Below are 18,417 nucleotides of genomic sequence, written 5' to 3'. Positions count from 1 at the left end.
AGAACAACAGATATGCAACTTCACATGCTATACAATAATCCTCTAAAGTGTAATGACTCTAAGTCAAATACTTTTTGAAATACATGCGACACAACGTTGTATGCCATTTATGCATTATTTTTGATGACCAAGAATCATATAACTCTGGTCTTACCGATAAAAATCCCAAACAAAACCAAAGGTGCAAAAGTTCACATGCTAAATAATATTCCTGTAATGTTTCATAATCCTAGGTCAAATACTTTTGAGATACAGCTAGGCGACACAAGATTTTAGGCCTTTTATGCATTTTTTTATCAAGGGCCATAATTCGTGTCTGACTGTGTGAAATCCCAATTGAAATACCAGGTACACAACTTAACATGCTGAATAACAATCATTTGAGGTTTAATGACTTTAGGTCAATGACTTTTTGAGATATGCACAACACAAAATCGGACGGACGTACAGGTGGGCTGATAGACAGAAAAAAACAGTTCTTTAGGAGTGAATCCCCTAAAGGGGGTGAGTGGGGGCGGGGGAGGGGGAACAAAAGCATTTGCTTTTAAAAGTAAACTACTCAGACGGGAAAGCCGTAATATCCAGCTGCATAGAAAAATAAGGCAAAACACATTTAATATAACATTTAGTAACAATACTGCACGTGTACAGTATTTAATTTAGTTTAATGCCCTGGTAACTGCATATGTGCTTAGTTCCACAAAACGTTCGCAAACATAAAGAATATTTCTTATTCAATGTAATAAAGAGAAACTGAAGGTAATCAGTCGACAAATAAAACCGCTATTGCATTTTAAACACCAATGCATCGACTTATAACCAGCGCCGTATTGTAAGCCAGAGAGCGAAAACCCAGCGTACTTGCAGCACGTCACAATAACTTCTTGTTATGAATTTACGTATCATTAACATGTTCGGGATCTATAAATTAACTGAAATAGAAAATGAAATCGATGTATAAATATATGACATTTATTTCTAGCATAAAAACAAACAAAATCTATCTCTCTGATATTGAAAATGACACCAAATCTAGACTAGATCTATTGTGCAGCATTTTATATATTTTGATACTGTACTGGCAATTATACGTTCGCCGGATTGTTTGCACAGTTTATAAATAATTGTGTTTGAAATTAGATTACAAGTTTTATATTAAGTTCCATTATCCCCGATATAATTATAATGGCTCATCGGCTAAAGATACGGCTGTGGCGACATAGTAAAAATAAGCCGTTTATACTGATTAACGATCGCTGATACGTAGAATCATATGAAAAGATATAGCTGCTTTCCTGACTTATTTACTGAGTTGTAAGCCTACATCTGATATACTCGTACTGTCTGCTCTTCTGTCCCTGTACGGTATACGAACTGGGTGACCCGCAGCTATGAACTAGATATTAGTTGGAACCATACAAATCTTCTGAACAAACTGGTTAAATTTCTCTTTTGTTAGTTGTTGAAAATGACAAGCGTTTTGATTTAAAGAAGCAGATTCATTGACACTGTCACCTGGAGCCTCAGGTGCATATACACCTGTATATATCGTGGATTAAAAATTAAACTCCCTCCGCATGCAAGAACCAACACCAAAATTACTCAAAATATGTATTAAAGATCATAAAATATGTACTTTGAAAATTTCATTGGTTCTGATTTGCGGAGGTATGTAAATTTCACCAAATACGCCAAAATTACGCCTAAAAATAGCTTAAAATACCATTTCTTGCTACTTTTAGACCGTTGGCATAGAAACGGAAAATTTATTTCTAAACATTTCTGTCTGAAAAATATTAGTTTAGGTGGTGACCACTAAAACTAGATGCTTTGTTGTAGTTTTCAACTGATTTTTAATTTTTCAAATTTTGGGGCCAGAAACAGCCATAACAGTCCCCATGCCTTTCTTTCATTTCTTTTCCCTGAACATTTATTATTAACATGTGAAGTTGTTCACCCACACCTGGTCACCCACTTGCCTTGGTCACACACCCTCCCCCCCCAACCCCCCTCCCCCCCCCCCCCCCCCCCCCCCCTAAAAAAAAAATAAAAAAATTTCATGCCATATTTTAGATTTTTTTCAAACCTTCCATGAATATTTATCAACATGCAAGTTGTACCATTCCCCCTACTTGCATTTCAATTAACTGCATTTAATTTTAAAAGCTAAGCTTAATACAGTAAGCATATCCCATTCAAAATAAATTCTTTAGTCAGGATCAAAGTATCATACATTTATTATGTATTCTATAATTAAACATTTGTTTTCTGTTAAATTGATTTTGACTAATGAAATTATTTGCTTCTTATTAACATCCTTAACTTTTTGCTGGATATATTTTTTTGCCATTCCTCACCACAAACCCTTTCGGCGGGGGATACCAATTCATCGAATTTGCTTGTTAAATATACCCAGTAGGCATTTGACGTCGGTTAGACATCGTATAGACGTCAGACCCCGACGTCGGATTAACGTTGGATTTTGGTTGGATTTGCAAACCGTTTAGACGTCGGATCCTGACGTTGGCTAGACGTCGCAATCCGACCATTTTCCATCCAAAATCTAACCACTTTCCAACCAAAATCTGACCAAATTTTCAACAGAATTTGCAATCAAACAAGTAATCAACACATGTATTTTATCATCTTTATTTCACATGTTAGCGACATAAGTCTAATATCATAAATCCAAAAAAGGTAATCCAGTAATTGAATTTTCCAGTTTAGTCATGTCTGCATGATTCTTCAACTCTGCTAAAATTCCCATCTGAAATGTATAAAATTTGACAGTTTCATCATTTCATAAAATTTGAAAACTTATACAAGTATGCTAGAGCAATTACTAAAGAACGTAATTGCTACGTGCAAAACAAACATGTTATATTTCAAATTCTAAAAGAATTCTCTATAACCTCATAAAATGTAATGAAGTTTTATGTTAAACGCAATTGATTTTTAAAGTAATAAACATAATGCATCAATCTTTGAAAGAATACGTAACATTAAAAAGAATAACTATTAAACCAAATACAACTTTTAAAAATCTGCTACTCGCGTTGCGGATCCCTTTGTGTAAAGTATTTATAAACTTGCTATCTTATCCCACAAATATCAAGTTACCGGAAGACTTGTGTAAACCGATGCAGGCTTATCTCGCGGCGAAGGCATGACTAATAAACAACATGTGTAGAAGAAGATCCTTAGGTGAATTTAGAATAATTTATACATGTGTATAGAATGCAATTTTTTCCTGAACAGTTTTAAATTGTTAAAAAAGAAATCCGTTTCCGAAAATAGACAATCTCATGCGATTTTGTAACAAAATTAATGATAATGTTTGATGTGCTAATGAACTATTATTTATAAGCGCATGTTCAGGCATAACTATCTTTAAACTATTATAGCAAAATTACACCAGTTAATTTCATAAATGAAAACATTTAAACAGACTTTCTATCCAACCTAATTCCAACGTCTCCTAGACGTCTAAGTCTGACGTCTATTAGACATCGTGGTTATGACGTTGGTTAGACGTTGGAATCAGGTCGCCGACGTCGCGACCAAAATCCAACGTCTAACCAACGTCGGTACGACGTCAGGTGTTTACTGGGTATGTTCTTAATGTTCTTACACTTTTCATTACTCAAAATTAAAAAGTAATGATTTGCTATTAAAGTATGTTTTAAAGTGTACTTAGCAAAGTGACCCACATTTGATGCATTATACTGGATATTTGACTTCAGGCATTAGCGGACCTGTCAATGGGAAAGAAGAAAGTTATGGTGCCTTACAGGGACTCGGTCCTCACAAAATTGCTACAGAATGCCCTCGGTGGAAACAGGTAGCTTTGTATATCATCTCGTTAAGTTATATTGATTTTGTCTTGTCTGGTGTCTGTCAGTCCGCTCTTTCCATTAAACAACATCTGCTCCAAACCCATAGGGCCTAGGGCTTTGATATGTGGTATGTAGCATCACCCAGTGGTCCTCTACTAAGATTGTATAAATTATCCACCTAGGGTCAAATATGACCCCCACCCTGGGAGTCACATTGTCTCTATAGACTTGTATAGGGAAAAACTTTGAAAATCTTCTTGTCCAAGGGCTTTGATATTTGGTATGTAACATTGTATAGTAGTCCTTTACCAAGATTGTTCAAATTATCCCCCTTAGGTTAAAAATGGCCCTGCTTAGGACGGCATATGGTTTAGAGAGACTTGTAAAGGAAAAACCCTTAAAAAATCTAAAAACATAAGGCCCAGAGCTTAGATATTTAGTATTTAGTATTGGCTAGTGGTCAACTATCAATTTTGTTCAAATCATGACTCTGGTGTCAATATAGGCCACACCCAGTGGCTCCCTTGTTATATGAGTTAGATATGAAAAAATACTTCAAAAATTATCTTATCATATTTCCTTGACTGTTTAATTATAATTACCTGGTGGCTACTAGTAATTAGTGACCTTGACCTGCTGATCTAATTTCTTGGTTTTAGCTTGGACTATTCAAAGAATAGTCTAGCTATTCTACTCACCCTGGCGTCAGTGTCGGCGTCACACCTTTGTTAAAGTTTTACGTGGTTAAAGTTTTATATGCAAATACATATGACCATCATTTAAAGGCTTATAGCTTTTAAATTATTTTTTTCTTTTTCTAGGTAAAAAAAAACAACCAACCTCACTAGGTCAAGTCCCATATCTCTAACATGTATTTTGGCCAAAATATGCCCCTTTTTGGACTTAAAGTATTGTGTGCAAGTTACTCCAAAAGTAATGCAGATATTGAATTGAAACTTCACCTGTGTCTTCAGGGTTATAAAACTAGGTGATAGCATCAAGTCCCGTAACTCTGACTTGCACATTGGCCAAATTATGCCCCCTTTTGGACTTAGAAAATCCTGGTTGAAGTTTTGCATGCAAGAACATATGGCTATCATTTAAAGGCATATAGCTTTGAAACTTATTTTTTCTTTTTCTAAGTCCGTTACTAGGTAAAGTCCTATAACTCTGACATGTATTTTGACCAAATTAAGCCCCCTTTTGGACTTAGAAAAAACTTCATGTGTCTTTGGGGTTATTAAATTAGGTTACTATCTGCAAACCTAATGCAGATACCGGATTGAAATCTATAGGTATTTTAATATGGACAACAGCTCAAATAGTCGAGCATTGGCTGATTACAGACAGCTGTTTAAGATATATAGCCTTGAAATTTGGATTGACATATACAGTTTTGCACACCGATCTTAAAACTGACTTTCAATGACCATGAATTTGACCTACTGACCTACTTTCTTAATATTTTCATATCAGTTTCACATTTGACACAAGTTCACACAACTGGGAAAAGATTTCAATGCTTAATTATATTTGATTTTCTTACCTAATCTCTTACACATGTCTGTGTAGCTCATATTACTCAGGTTAGCGATCCAGGGTCATCATGACCCTCTTTTTTTATTTTCAGTAAAACAATAATGATAGCACTATGTCTTGTTTTTTTTTTATTTTCAGTAAACAATAATGATAGCTGCATTATCACCGGCTGACATTAACTATGATGAAACTCTAGGTACATTAAGATACGCTGACAGAGCTAAGAAGATACAGAATAAAGCTGTTATTAATGAAAACCCAATGGACAAACTTATACGACAACTTAAAGTAAGCAATTAGTGTTATACCAAATTGTAAATATATCTAAAAATGTAAGCCCAACTAAAACTAATGCTACTTTCCATGTAAACAATAGCTGTTTATCCCAAATTGAGGATGTGGTTGGTATTGGTGTGTATACCTTTAGACCACCAGACCATTGTATGACTGGCATTCAGCTCACCAGTCTGTGACTGGTATTGGTGTGTATACCTTCAGCTCACCAGTCTGTGACTGGTATTGGTGTGTATACCTTCAGCTCACCAGTATGTGGTTGGTATTGGTGTGTATACCTTCAGCTCACCAGTATGTGGTTGGTATTGGTGTGTATACCTTCAGCTCACCAGTATGTGGTTGGTATTGGTGTGTATACCTTCAGCTCACCAGTATGTGGTTGGTATTGTTGTGTATACCTTCAGCTCACCAGACTGTGACTGGTATTGGTGTGTATACCTTCAGCTCACCAGTATGTGGTTGGTATTGGTGTGTATATTTTCAGCTCACCAGTCTGTGACTGGCATTGGTGTGTATACCTTCAGCTCACCAGTATTTGGTTGGTATTGTTGTGTATACCTTCAGCTCACCAGTTCGTGGTTGGTATTGGTGTGTATACCTTCAGCTCACCAATCTGTGGTTGGTATTGGTGTGTATACCTTCAGCTCACCAGTATGTGGTTGGTATTGGTGTGTATACCTTCAGCTCACCAGTATGTGGTTGGTATTGTTGTGTATACCTTCAGCTCACCAGACTGTAACTGATATTGGTGTGTATACCTTCAGCTCACCAGTATGCAGGGGCGTAGGGACAGTTTTCGTATTGGGGCGGTGAAGGGGGGTGGGTGTCTGGGGTATGCCTGGGAAAATTTTGCATATAGCTAAAGTAAATGGTGCAATCTGGCGACTTCTTGAACTGCTCATGCAGTAGCTGTTAAACATACTAATTTATTTTGAGTTTTCAGCCCTAATTACAGTTTACCATGTTCAAACACTGTAATGACGTTTCGATGTTGGACAGGAACAATGTCTTGCCAGGGTAGAACCAGTAATGTCTATGTAGGGGATCGAGCACAAGGCCCTGACTTAGAGGGGTAATCCAATCCTTATGGCATTTTAGTCGTTAAATGGCATTATAATATAATAGGTAATACGCAATTCACTGTTTTCTTTCTGAAATAAGAACTAATTATATATTTGTATGTTTACATATTTTAATTTCATTACATAATTTATTGCACACAATGTACAACATTATATGTAGAACATCATTTGCACCTATAGCTAGCTGATACCAAGTTAAACAAACTTTCCAAATGTATTTTTGTGTGTTTCATTTCCACAAACAAATTCATTTGCTACTTCCATCATGTCAACTTTGTCTGTCATCTCCCTATGCACATAGAGTGTCTTGAGATAGTTTAACCTTTTCTGTGTCATACTGGTACACAAATAAGTCTTAACTCTATGTAGATCCGGGAAGGTATGTTCACTAGTCACATTCGTAGCTGGCATCACTAGCACAAGTTTTAACACAGTCACAATTTCAGAGAACATATTCCTTGAGACCGGGTTCATGGTTTGAATAAGCTCAACAACATGTTGTCAGGAAACACACTTTCTGTTGCTGATTGCACTCTCTGCATACACTTGAAGGGTTTTCAGTTGAGTGAGTAGAGATGTCTGATCGATGTCATCCTTGTAGAATTCTACGACATAGTTCAAGTCATTGACAAAAGACAGATCACCAGTCACGCATTTAATCAGCATGTCTTCAAGATGTCTGTAGGTCTTGTACCCGGGTTGATAAAACCTGCTCTGAACACAGTTTATAGTTAGGTCGAGCGCCTCATAATACTTTTGATGGTACAAGTCCTTCACTATGGCAGGATATTCATTGGGTATGCTTCCAGTCTCAAATCGTTTTGGCATTTTTCGTCTGCGCTGCTTAGATGGTTCATTGACATCAAGAGTGTTGAGCTGATCATTCACTTGGTCCCAGAATTTATCATAGCTATCCTCTTCTCTCTGCTGCGGACATACCCTTGTGTTGTAGTGTTTTACTAAGATTGTCTGTGTGTCACAGTACCTCGTATCCCAAGCTGACACCAAAAAAAAAATCTAAGTTACTCATTTGTGTCTGCACACCAAGATGCGCGCACGTGTTTCTGAATCCTTCACATCATCGTAACTGCTGTCCCACATGTCTGCAACACATTATAGTTCTCAAGAACACTGTTTAGGCTAGTGGCCCGTACAGTCCACCATGTTGGGCATAGTACTCTAAATTCTGGTATTTCTGGATTCATATCACTTTTTAGCTCACCTGTCACAAAGTGACAAGGTGAGCTTTTGTGATCGTGGGGTGTCCGTCGTCCGTCGTCCGTCCGTCCGTGCGTCCGTCCGTGCGTCCGTCCGTGCGTCCGTTCGTGCGTCCGTCCGTCCGTAAACTTTTGCTTGTGACCACTCTAGAGGTCACATTTTTCATGGGATCTTTATGAAAGTTGGTCAGAATGTTCATCTTGATGATATCTAGGTCAAGTTCGAAACTGGGTCATGTGCCATCAAAAACTATGTCAGTAGGTCTAAAAATAGAAAAACCTTGTGACCTCTCTAGAGGCCATATATTTCACAAGATCTTCATGAAAATTGGTCAGAATGTTCACCTTGATGATATCTAGGTCAAGTTTGAAACTGGGTCACATGCGGTCAAAAACTAGGTCAGTAGGTCTAAAAATAGAAAAATCTTGTGACCTCTCTAGAGGCCATATATTTCACAAGATCTTCATGAAAATTGGTCAGAACGTTCACCTTGATGATATCTAGGTCAAGTTCGAAACTGGGTCATGTGCCTTCAAAAACTAGGTCAGTAGGTCAAATAATAGAAAAACCTTGTGACCTCTCTAAAGGCTGTATTTTTCATGGGATCTGTATGAAAGTTGGTTTGAATGTTCATCTTGATGATATCTAGTTCAGATTCGAAACTGGGTCACGTGCGATCAAAAACTAGGTCAGTAGGTCTAAAAATAGAAAAACCTTGTGACCTCTCTAGAGGCCATATATTTCATGAGACCTTCATGAAAATTGGTCAGAATGTTCATCTTGATGATATCTAGGTCAAGTTCGAAAGTGGGTCACGTGCCATCAAAAACTAGGTCAGTAGGTCAAATAATAGAAAAACCTTGTGACCTCTCTAGAGGCCATATTTTTCATGGGAACTGTATGAAAATTGGTCTAAATGTTAATCTTGATGATATCTAGGTCAAGTTCGAAAGTGGGTCACGTGCCATCAAAAAGTAGGTCAGTAGGTCAAATAATGAAAAAATGTTGTGACCTCTCTAGAGGCCATATTTTTCATGGGATCTGTATGAAAATTGGTCTGAATGTTTATCTTGATGATATCTAGGTCAAGTTTGAAACTGGGTCAACTGCGATCAAAAACTAGGTCAGTAGGTCTTGAAATAGAAAAACCTTGTGACCTCTCTAGAGGCCATACCCTTGAATGGATCTGCATGAAAATTGGTCAGAATGTTCACCTTGATGATATCTAGGTCAGGTTTGAAACTGGGTCACGAGCCTTAAAAAACTAGGTCAATAGGTCAAATAATAGAAAAACCTTGTGACCTCTCTAGAGACCATATTTTTCAATGGATCTTCATGAAAATTGGTCAGAATTTTTATCTTGATAATATCTAGGTCAAGTTCAAAACTGGGTCACATGAGCTCAAAAACTAGGTCACTATGTCAAATAATAGAAAAAAGGGAGTCATACTCAAAACTGGGTCATGTGGGAAGAGGTGAGCGATTCAGGACCATCATGGTCCTCTTGTTAACTTCTCAAACACTGTCTCTCTTAGGTGAATATTTGATCAGCTTTGACATTTCATGAACGGTGTCTAAGGCATCCCACAACTTTTGATCGATTAACAGTGTCACCAACGGCAAGATTTAAAGCATGTCCGTAGCAGTGTGTATATATGGCACGCAGTTCCTTTTGAATGAGATTTGTAGCAACTCCATTTTTCGAGCCAAACATGTTGCTCGCATCATCGTAGCATTGACCACGGCAGTTTATTCCAAGATTCATACATATGAGTGTGTCCTCAATTACGCTGGTTGGTGTCTTTGCATCTATTGATGCCACCATGTACAACCAATAAAGTCCTTGTGCACATTCAGTTCATTATCCACATGCCTCAACACTAAAACAACCTGTTCACGATTGGATTAAAATTGGTCTGTAGTCTCGTCAGCCATGATGACTTGATGTCGGAGGCTACTTTCCACAGAATACCCAGTGCCATTATTTGTAGGACTTCATTCTGAATGTTCGGTGATGTATACTTCTCTCTTTTCTTCTCCATCCGTGTTATGATCGACTCATCTGTTTTGCTGTGAAGTCTGAGTAGCTGTAAGAAGTTGCTCTCATCTTCATCGTGCCCCCGTAACGCTACTCCCTGATGTGCCAAAAACCGGATGTTTCTCAAGATAGAGAGTAGTTGGGCTCGGTTGTGTTTCTTTTCTTCTGAGTGAGCAGCTGATAGCGTTTTGCCAATGTCCTTTGTCTGTTTTGGTAGAGTAACATGTCTTTCATCTGCTTCCTTGTGACATTCTGATTGCTGATGTTTTCTGTACTTTGTTGTGGCATCCTTCCAGTTTGAAAAGCCTGCCGATACGAACGCAGACTTGGCCTTTGAGTTAGCGATTTTGCCTTTTTTCATAGCTGATGTACAGATGAAGCAGAACGCCAGATCTTTGCACTGAAAATAAATGCATAGATATGTATGAACTCCTAATATGAGTGGATTCAGTAACTTAAAACATTTTGAATATCTGGTGAAATATTTTTGTCACGTATTGTAATCTGTAATATGCATGGCAGCATTTATTTAAAAGCATCCTGAGGCTTTGGTTTAAACTGTATTTATTTCCACAATTATATTTACAATGATGAGTAGTACATTTAATTGACAAAGTTTTATAAAAAAAAACATACATCAATCAAAATAGTACAAACAAATAGTACAACAGATCCCAAATGTACAGTAGACCTAATATAATCGTATATTTTACAGTAAATATTTACCTCATCATAGTGAATCCATGGAAATACGCTGAACCATTGAGGGTTGAATGAACGGAGTTCAGGGTTCTTAATTTTTTACGGAATGATCGCTTTGGAAACGCAAAATTTTGAGGCTGATTGGCCTTTTCCATTCTTATGTTAAAGCAGTAATACTTGTTAATGTAAGTAGATCTGTACAATCTATGATGATTTTTCTATATCTGATGCATTGAGTTTAATCATTATGATTGGTTTCTTTGATATTTCAAATAATATGTTTAAGTGTCAAAAATGTTTAATTTAATATATTCTATGAAAAGACATCTAAAGATGCCAATTTGCGTTTGTGTTTTACTCAAGGTATTTACCTTTCTCGGTAGTATTTGAGACACAACATTAATTGCAAGTGTCTATAATCTGTTCGGCAGTAAGCAATTAACTACCGATTAACTTTCATTAATTTATCGCCTTTAATCCGAGTCTGCGGGGCATGAAAATACAGTGACCTTGGTTGTTGCGGATTATCGATTTTGTACAATACCCTGTCACCAAAGCGATTTAGCCTGAAAAGTATATGTTTGTATGCCTTCAGCTCAGCCAGACTTTTAGTATAGTTCGGCATACTTTCAGCTCAGTCAATGTCTGATTGATAAAAGTGGGAATACTTTCAGTTCAGCGATTTAAAAGCGATTTAGCAAGGTGTCAACGATATGATAAGGTTCTATGCACATATCAGTCGCCGATGCACTTCATGATAAATTTACAATTGGCTGTATATTTTCTGTCTTTTTTGAAAATTTACGAGTTCGGCATTTCGCCGCTCCTCGAATTATTGGGGCAGCGAGTGCCGCCCCTGCTGCCCCAGCTCCTACGCCCTTGGTATGTGGTTGGTATTGGTGTGTATACCTTCTGCTCACCAGTATGTGGTTGGTTTTTGTGTGTAAACCTTCATCCTACCAGTATTTGGTTGGTTTTGGTGTATGAACATGTCTTTGATCATTATAGGTGGTTATACCTTTATCTCAGCCAGTCTGTGATTGGTATAGGTGTGTATACCTTCAGTTCAGCTATCTGTAATTGGTATAGGTATGTATATATTCACCTGAACAAGTCTATTATTATTATAGGTATTTATACCTTCAACTCGGTGAACCTCTGAAAAGTATATGTTTGTATACCTTCAGCTCAGCCAGACTTTTAGTATAGTTTGGCATACTTTCAGCTCAGTCAATGTCTGATTGATAAAAGTGGGGATACTTTCAGTTTAGCCAGACTCTGATTAGTAAAGGTTCACATTCAGCTCAGCCAGTCTGTGATTGGTATAGGTGGGTATACCTTCAATTCACTGAGTCATTGATTGGTATAATACGATTGTTATACCTGAAGCTCAGCCAGCCTCTAGTGGTATAGGTGGATATGCCTTTAGCTCAGCCTGTTTCTGATTAGCATAAGTGACCTGATGTGACTCAACCAATCTTACTCTGTAACATCCCTGTGTCACTTTATCAGTACCCACCAACTTTACTCTGTAACATCGATGAGTCACTTTATCGGTACCCACCAACTTTACTCCGTAACATCCTTATGTCATTTAAGCAATCCCCACCAACTTTACTCTGTAACATCCCTGATTCACATTATCTTTCTCCACCATCCTAACTATGTAACATTCCTGAGTCACTTTGTTGATCCCCACCAACTTTACTCTGTAACATCCCTGAGTCACTTCATCGATCTCCACATCCTTACTCTGTAACATCCCTGAGTCACTTTATTGATTTCCACCAACTTTACTCTGTAACATCCCTGAGTCACTTGATGGGACTCCACCAACCTTATGCTTTAACATCATTGAGTCACTTTATTGATCCCCACCAACTTTACTCTGTAACATCCCTGAGTCACTTTATCAATCTTCACCAACTTTATTCTGTAACATCCCTGAGTCACCTGATGGGACTCTACCGACCTTACGCTGTAACATCACTGAGTCACTTTATCGATCCCCACCAACTTTACTACATAACATCCCTGAGTCACTTTATTGATCCCCACCATCCTTATATTCTGTAACATCCCAGAGTCATGTAATCGATCCCCACCATCATTACTCTGTAACATCCCTAAGTCACTTAATTGATCCCCACCATCCTTACTCTGTAACATCCCTGAGTCACTTTATTAATCCCCACCAATTTTACTCTGTAACATCACTGAGTCACTTTATTGATCCCCACCATCCTTACTCTGTAACATCACTGAGTCACTTTATTGATCCCCAACATCCTTACTCTGTAACATCTCTGAGTCATGTTATTGATCCCCACCAACTTTACTCTGTAACATCACTGAGTCACTTCATTATGATCCCCACCATCCTTACTCTGTAACATCACTGAGTCACTTTATCTATCCACCATCCTTACACTGTAACATCCCTGAGTCACTTTCAATCTCCACCATCCTTGCACTGTAACATCCCTGAGTCACTTTATCGATCTCTTCCAACTTCACTCTGTAACATCCCTGAGTCACCTGATGGGACTCCACCAACCTTACGCTGTAACATCAATGAGTCACTTTATTGATCCCCACAAACTGTACTCTGTAACATCCCTGAGTCACTTTGTCGATCCCTACCTTATTGAGCCCTATGTGGTTCTGAGACGAGCTGTGTATGAAAAGAATTGGAACTGCTGCCATACCCTTGCATGATCATAAGAGGCGACTAATAGGGTCTTAACACTTGGTTTTGCTGTAACTCTGTGATTCCAGCAGGTATGCAAATTTTGATTCCATTCCTCATGTTTTTTATTTTGATGTAAATGAGATGTGAAACCAAAATTTGTAGTCCTGTTTGGCGCCATATAATATATAACCTATACTGTGTTGGTGTGCCGTAAAACCCAAATGAATAAACAAATAAATAAATAAACTACCTAAAAATATCAATTCCTATCATCCTTACTCTGTAACATCCTTGAGTCATTTATCAGACTCCACCATCCTTATGCTGTAACATCCCTAAGTCACTTTATTGATCTCCACTATCGCTACTCTGTACCATCCCTGAATCACTTTATCGATCTCCACCAACCTTACTCTTTAACATCACTGAGTCACCTGATGGGACTCCACCAACCTTACGCTGTAACATCACTGAGTCACTTTATCAGTTCCCAACAACTTTACTTGGGAACAACACTGAGTCATTTTACCAATCTCCATTATCTTTACTTTGTAACATTCTTGAGTCACTTTATCAATCCCCACCAACTTTACTCTGTAACATCACTGAGTCACTTTATCTATCTCCACCATCCTTACTCTGTAACATTCCTGAGTTCCTGATCGGAATTCACAAAACTTCCTCTGTAACATCCTTGTGTCACTTTATTGATACCCACTATCCTTACACTGTAACATTACTGAGTCACTTTATCAGTCCACACCAACTTTACTTGGTAGCATCCCTGAGTTGCTTTACCAATTTCCATCTTCCTTACTCAGTAACATCACTGAGTCACTTATCGATCCCAACCAAAGTTACTGTGTAACATCTCTGAGTCTCCTGATTGGACTCCACCAACCATATGTTGTAACATCACTGAGTCACTTTATTGATCCCCACCATCCTTACTCTGTAACATCACTGAGTCACTTTATTGATCCCCAACATCCTTACTCTGTAACATCTCTGAGTCATGTTATTGATCCCCACCAACTTTACTCTGTAACATCACTGAGTCACTTCATATTGATCCCCACCATCCTTACTCTGTAACATCACTGAGTCACTTTATCTATCCCACCATCCTTACACTGTAACATCCCTGAGTCACTTTCAATCTCCACCATCCTTGCACTGTAACATCCCTGAGTCACTTTATCGATCTCTTCCAACTTCACTCTGTAACATCCCTGAGTCACCTGATGGGACTCCACCAACCTTACGCTGTAACATCAATGAGTCACTTTATTGATCCCCACAAACTGTACTCTGTAACATCCCTGAGTCACTTTGTCGATCCCTACCTTATTGAGCCCTATGTGGTTCTGAGACGAGCTGTGTATGAAAAGAATTGGAACTGCTGCCATACCCTTGCATGATCATAAGAGGCGACTAATAGGGTCTTAACACTTGGTTTTGCTGTAACTCTGTGATTCCAGCAGGTATGCAAATTTTGATTCCATTCCTCATGTTTTTTATTTTGATGTAAATGAGATGTGAAACCAAAATTTGTAGTCCTGTTTGGCGCCATATAATATATAACCTATACTGTGTTGGTGTGCCGTAAAACCCAAATGAATAAACAAATAAATAAATAAACTACCTAAAAATATCAATTCCTATCATCCTTACTCTGTAACATCCTTGAGTCATTTATCAGACTCCACCATCCTTATGCTGTAACATCCCTAAGTCACTTTATTGATCTCCACTATCGCTACTCTGTACCATCCCTGAATCACTTTATCGATCTCCACCAACCTTACTCTTTAACATCACTGAGTCACTGATGGGACTCCACCAACCTTACGCTGTAACATCACTGAGTCACTTTATCAGTTCCCAACAACTTTACTTGGGAACAACACTGAGTCATTTTACCAATCTCCATTATCTTTACTTTGTAACATTCTTGAGTCACTTTATCAATCCCCACCAACTTTACTCTGTAACATCACTGAGTCACTTTATCTATCTCCACCATCCTTACTCTGTAACATTCCTGAGTTCCTGATCGGAATTCACAAAACTTCCTCTGTAACATCCTTGTGTCACTTTATTGATACCCACTATCCTTACACTGTAACATTACTGAGTCACTTTATCAGTCCACACCAACTTTACTTGGTAGCATCCCTGAGTTGCTTTACCAATTTCCATCTTCCTTACTCAGTAACATCACTGAGTCACTTATCGATCCCAACCAAAGTTACTGTGTAACATCTCTGAGTCTCCTGATTGGACTCCACCAACCATATGTTGTAACATCACTGAGTCACTTTATCTGTCCCCACCAACTTTACTTGGGAACAACACTGAGTCATTTTACCAATCCCCATCATCCTTACTTAGTAACATTCTTGAGTCACTTTATCGATCCCACCAACTTTACTCTGTAACATCACTGAGTCACTTTATCTATCTCCACCATCCTTACTCTGTAACATCCCTGAGTCACCTGATTGGAATTCACAAAACTTTCTCTGTAACATCCTTGAGTCACTTTATTGATACCCACCATCCTTACACTGTAACATCACTGAGTCACTTTATCTGTCCCCACCAACTTTACTTGTGAACAACACTGAGTCACTTTACCAATCCCCATCATCCTTACTTAGTAACATTCTTGAGTCACTTTATCGATCCCCACCAACTTCACTCTGTAACATCACTGAGTCACTTTATCTATCTCCACCATCCTTACTCTGTAACATCCCTGAGTCACCTGATTGGAATTCACAAAACTTCCTCTGTCACATCCTTGAGTCACTTTATTGATACCCACCATCCTTACACTGTAACATCACTGAGTCACTATCCATCCCCACCAAACTTATTGTGAAACATCCCTGAGGCACATGATGGGACTCCACCAAACTTACTTTGTAATATCCCTGAGTCACGTTATTGATCCCCACAAAACTTACTCTGTAACATCCCTTAGTCACCTGATGGGACTCCACCATAGCATCCCTGAGGCATGTGATTGGAATTCACAAAATTGTCTCTGTAACATCCATGAGTCATCTGATGGGACTCTCTGTAACATCCAAACTTTCTCTGCAACATCCCTGAGTCACCTGATGGGACTCCATTATAACATCTCTGAGGCATGTGATGGGAATTCATGAAATTTTTGCTTACCTACATTGGTGACGTCACAGCTTTACTATGTCACTGTTGGCGCATTCCATTTGCTGTCATGTACAAGAATCAGATAACAGTTAATGGGTAGCATCCGTCTCTGGCTAAGTGTATTAGCTCAGTATTATTTGTATTTTTACAAGAGTCTAACAATAAATTACAACATTTGAAAGCAAAATATTTTTGGGGAGAGATCTTTTTAGCTCACCTGTCACATAGTGGTCAAAACTTGATCATATCATTTTGAGCAATGGGTCTCAGGTGAGTGATACAGGGCCATCATTGCCCTCTTGTTATGTCTTACCCCCACCCCATCCCCATTTGGGGAGACATATTGTTTTTGCCCTGTCCATCTTGCCCTCTGTCTGTCACACTTCATTTACGATCAATGACTGGAGAACCATTTAACCTAGACCCTTCAAACTTCATAGGGTGGCAGAGCTTATAGAGTAGACAACTCCTATTGTTTTTTGGGTCAATCCATCAAAGGTCAAGGACACAGGGGCCTGAACATGGAAAACCATTTCCAGTCAATAACTTCAGAACCACTTGACCCAGAATGTTGGAACTTTATAGGATGATTGGACGTGCAGAGTAGATGACCCTTATTGATTTTGGGGTCATTCTATTAAAGGTCAAGGTCACAGCAGCCAGAACATGAAAATCCATTTCCGGTCAGTAATTTGAGAACCATTTGAACTAGAACCATCAAACTTTATAGGGTGATAAGACTTATGTAGATGACCCCTATTGTTTTTGGGATCACTCCAGCAAGGGTCAAGGTCACAGGGGCAATCTGTCCTTCACACTTCATTTTTGATCAGTAACTTGAGAACCATTTAGCCTAGAAACTTCAAACTTCAAAGTTACAGAGTAGATGATCCTATTATTTTGTGGTTACTAGATCAAAGGTCAAGGGCACAGGGGCCTGAACATGGAAAGCAATATCCGATCAATAACTTGAGAACCACTTGACCCAGAATGTTGAAACTTCATAGGATGATGGACATATGTAGAGTAGATGACACCAATTAATATTTGGGTCATTTGATCAAAAGTCAAGGTCTAAGGGACAAGAGCATTGAAAACAGTTTCCGATCATTAACTTGAGAATTGTTTGAACCAGAACTTACAAACCTTCATAGGATGGTAGGACTTACAGAGTAGATGACCCTTATCGTTTTTGGGGTCACTTGAGCTAAGGTCAAGGTCATAGAGGCATGAACATGGAAAAATCTTTCCGATCAATAACTCGAGAACTGCCTGACCCAGAATGTTGAAGCTTCATAGGATGATTGGACATGCAGAGTAGATATTTTGGGGTCTCTTGTTCAAAGGTCGGGGTCACAGGGCCTGAGCATGGAAAAATCTTTCCTAACAATAACTTGAGAACCACTTGACCCAGAATGTTGAAATTTCATAGGATGATTGAACATGCCAAATAGATGATTTCTGTTGCAGAAAACTATCAGTGTCTCTTTGACTTTCACTCCTGCCCCCTATTGACTTATTGCCTATTATGACTAGGCACTGGGGGAGACATGTGCTTGTCTACAATTGCATCTTCTAGTTACATCTATTCTTGTGTGCTTGTTCTTTAATGAACACCCAGGATAAAACTAGGTAGAAAAATCAAGCACGATTTTAAATGTTCATGCATGTATTTAATAGCTGTTTTTCTACAGGTTTATGCAAAACATACTAAAGAACGTTTCTGTTCACAAGATAAATGTATATATTACATACAGCAAATTAAAATATTTCTGGTTTTTTTACACTCTGGAACTTACAATTTATGTTCAGATGTGAATCACCAATGATTACGCC

The 18,417-nt window shown here is 38.3% G+C and overlaps 1 protein-coding gene across 1 annotated transcript in view; it reads left to right on the top strand.

Annotated features, from left to right (window-relative positions):
- LOC123549116 (kinesin-like protein KIF28) overlaps positions 1–18,417 on the top strand; it is a 463,589-nt gene that overhangs the window by 150,692 nt on the left and 294,480 nt on the right. The window contains 3 exon segments of the mRNA XM_053545663.1: positions 3,744–3,841; position 4,546; positions 5,514–5,663. Coding sequence (XP_053401638.1) covers positions 3,744–3,841; position 4,546; positions 5,514–5,663 — 249 coding nt within the window.

The sequence above is a fragment of the Mercenaria mercenaria genome, chromosome 6 (assembly GCF_021730395.1).
Source record: "Mercenaria mercenaria strain notata chromosome 6, MADL_Memer_1, whole genome shotgun sequence".
Lineage (NCBI taxonomy): Eukaryota > Metazoa > Mollusca > Bivalvia > Venerida > Veneridae > Mercenaria > Mercenaria mercenaria.
The sequence above is the reverse complement of the archived record's forward strand: the minus strand, read 5'-3'. Positions and strand labels throughout refer to the sequence as shown.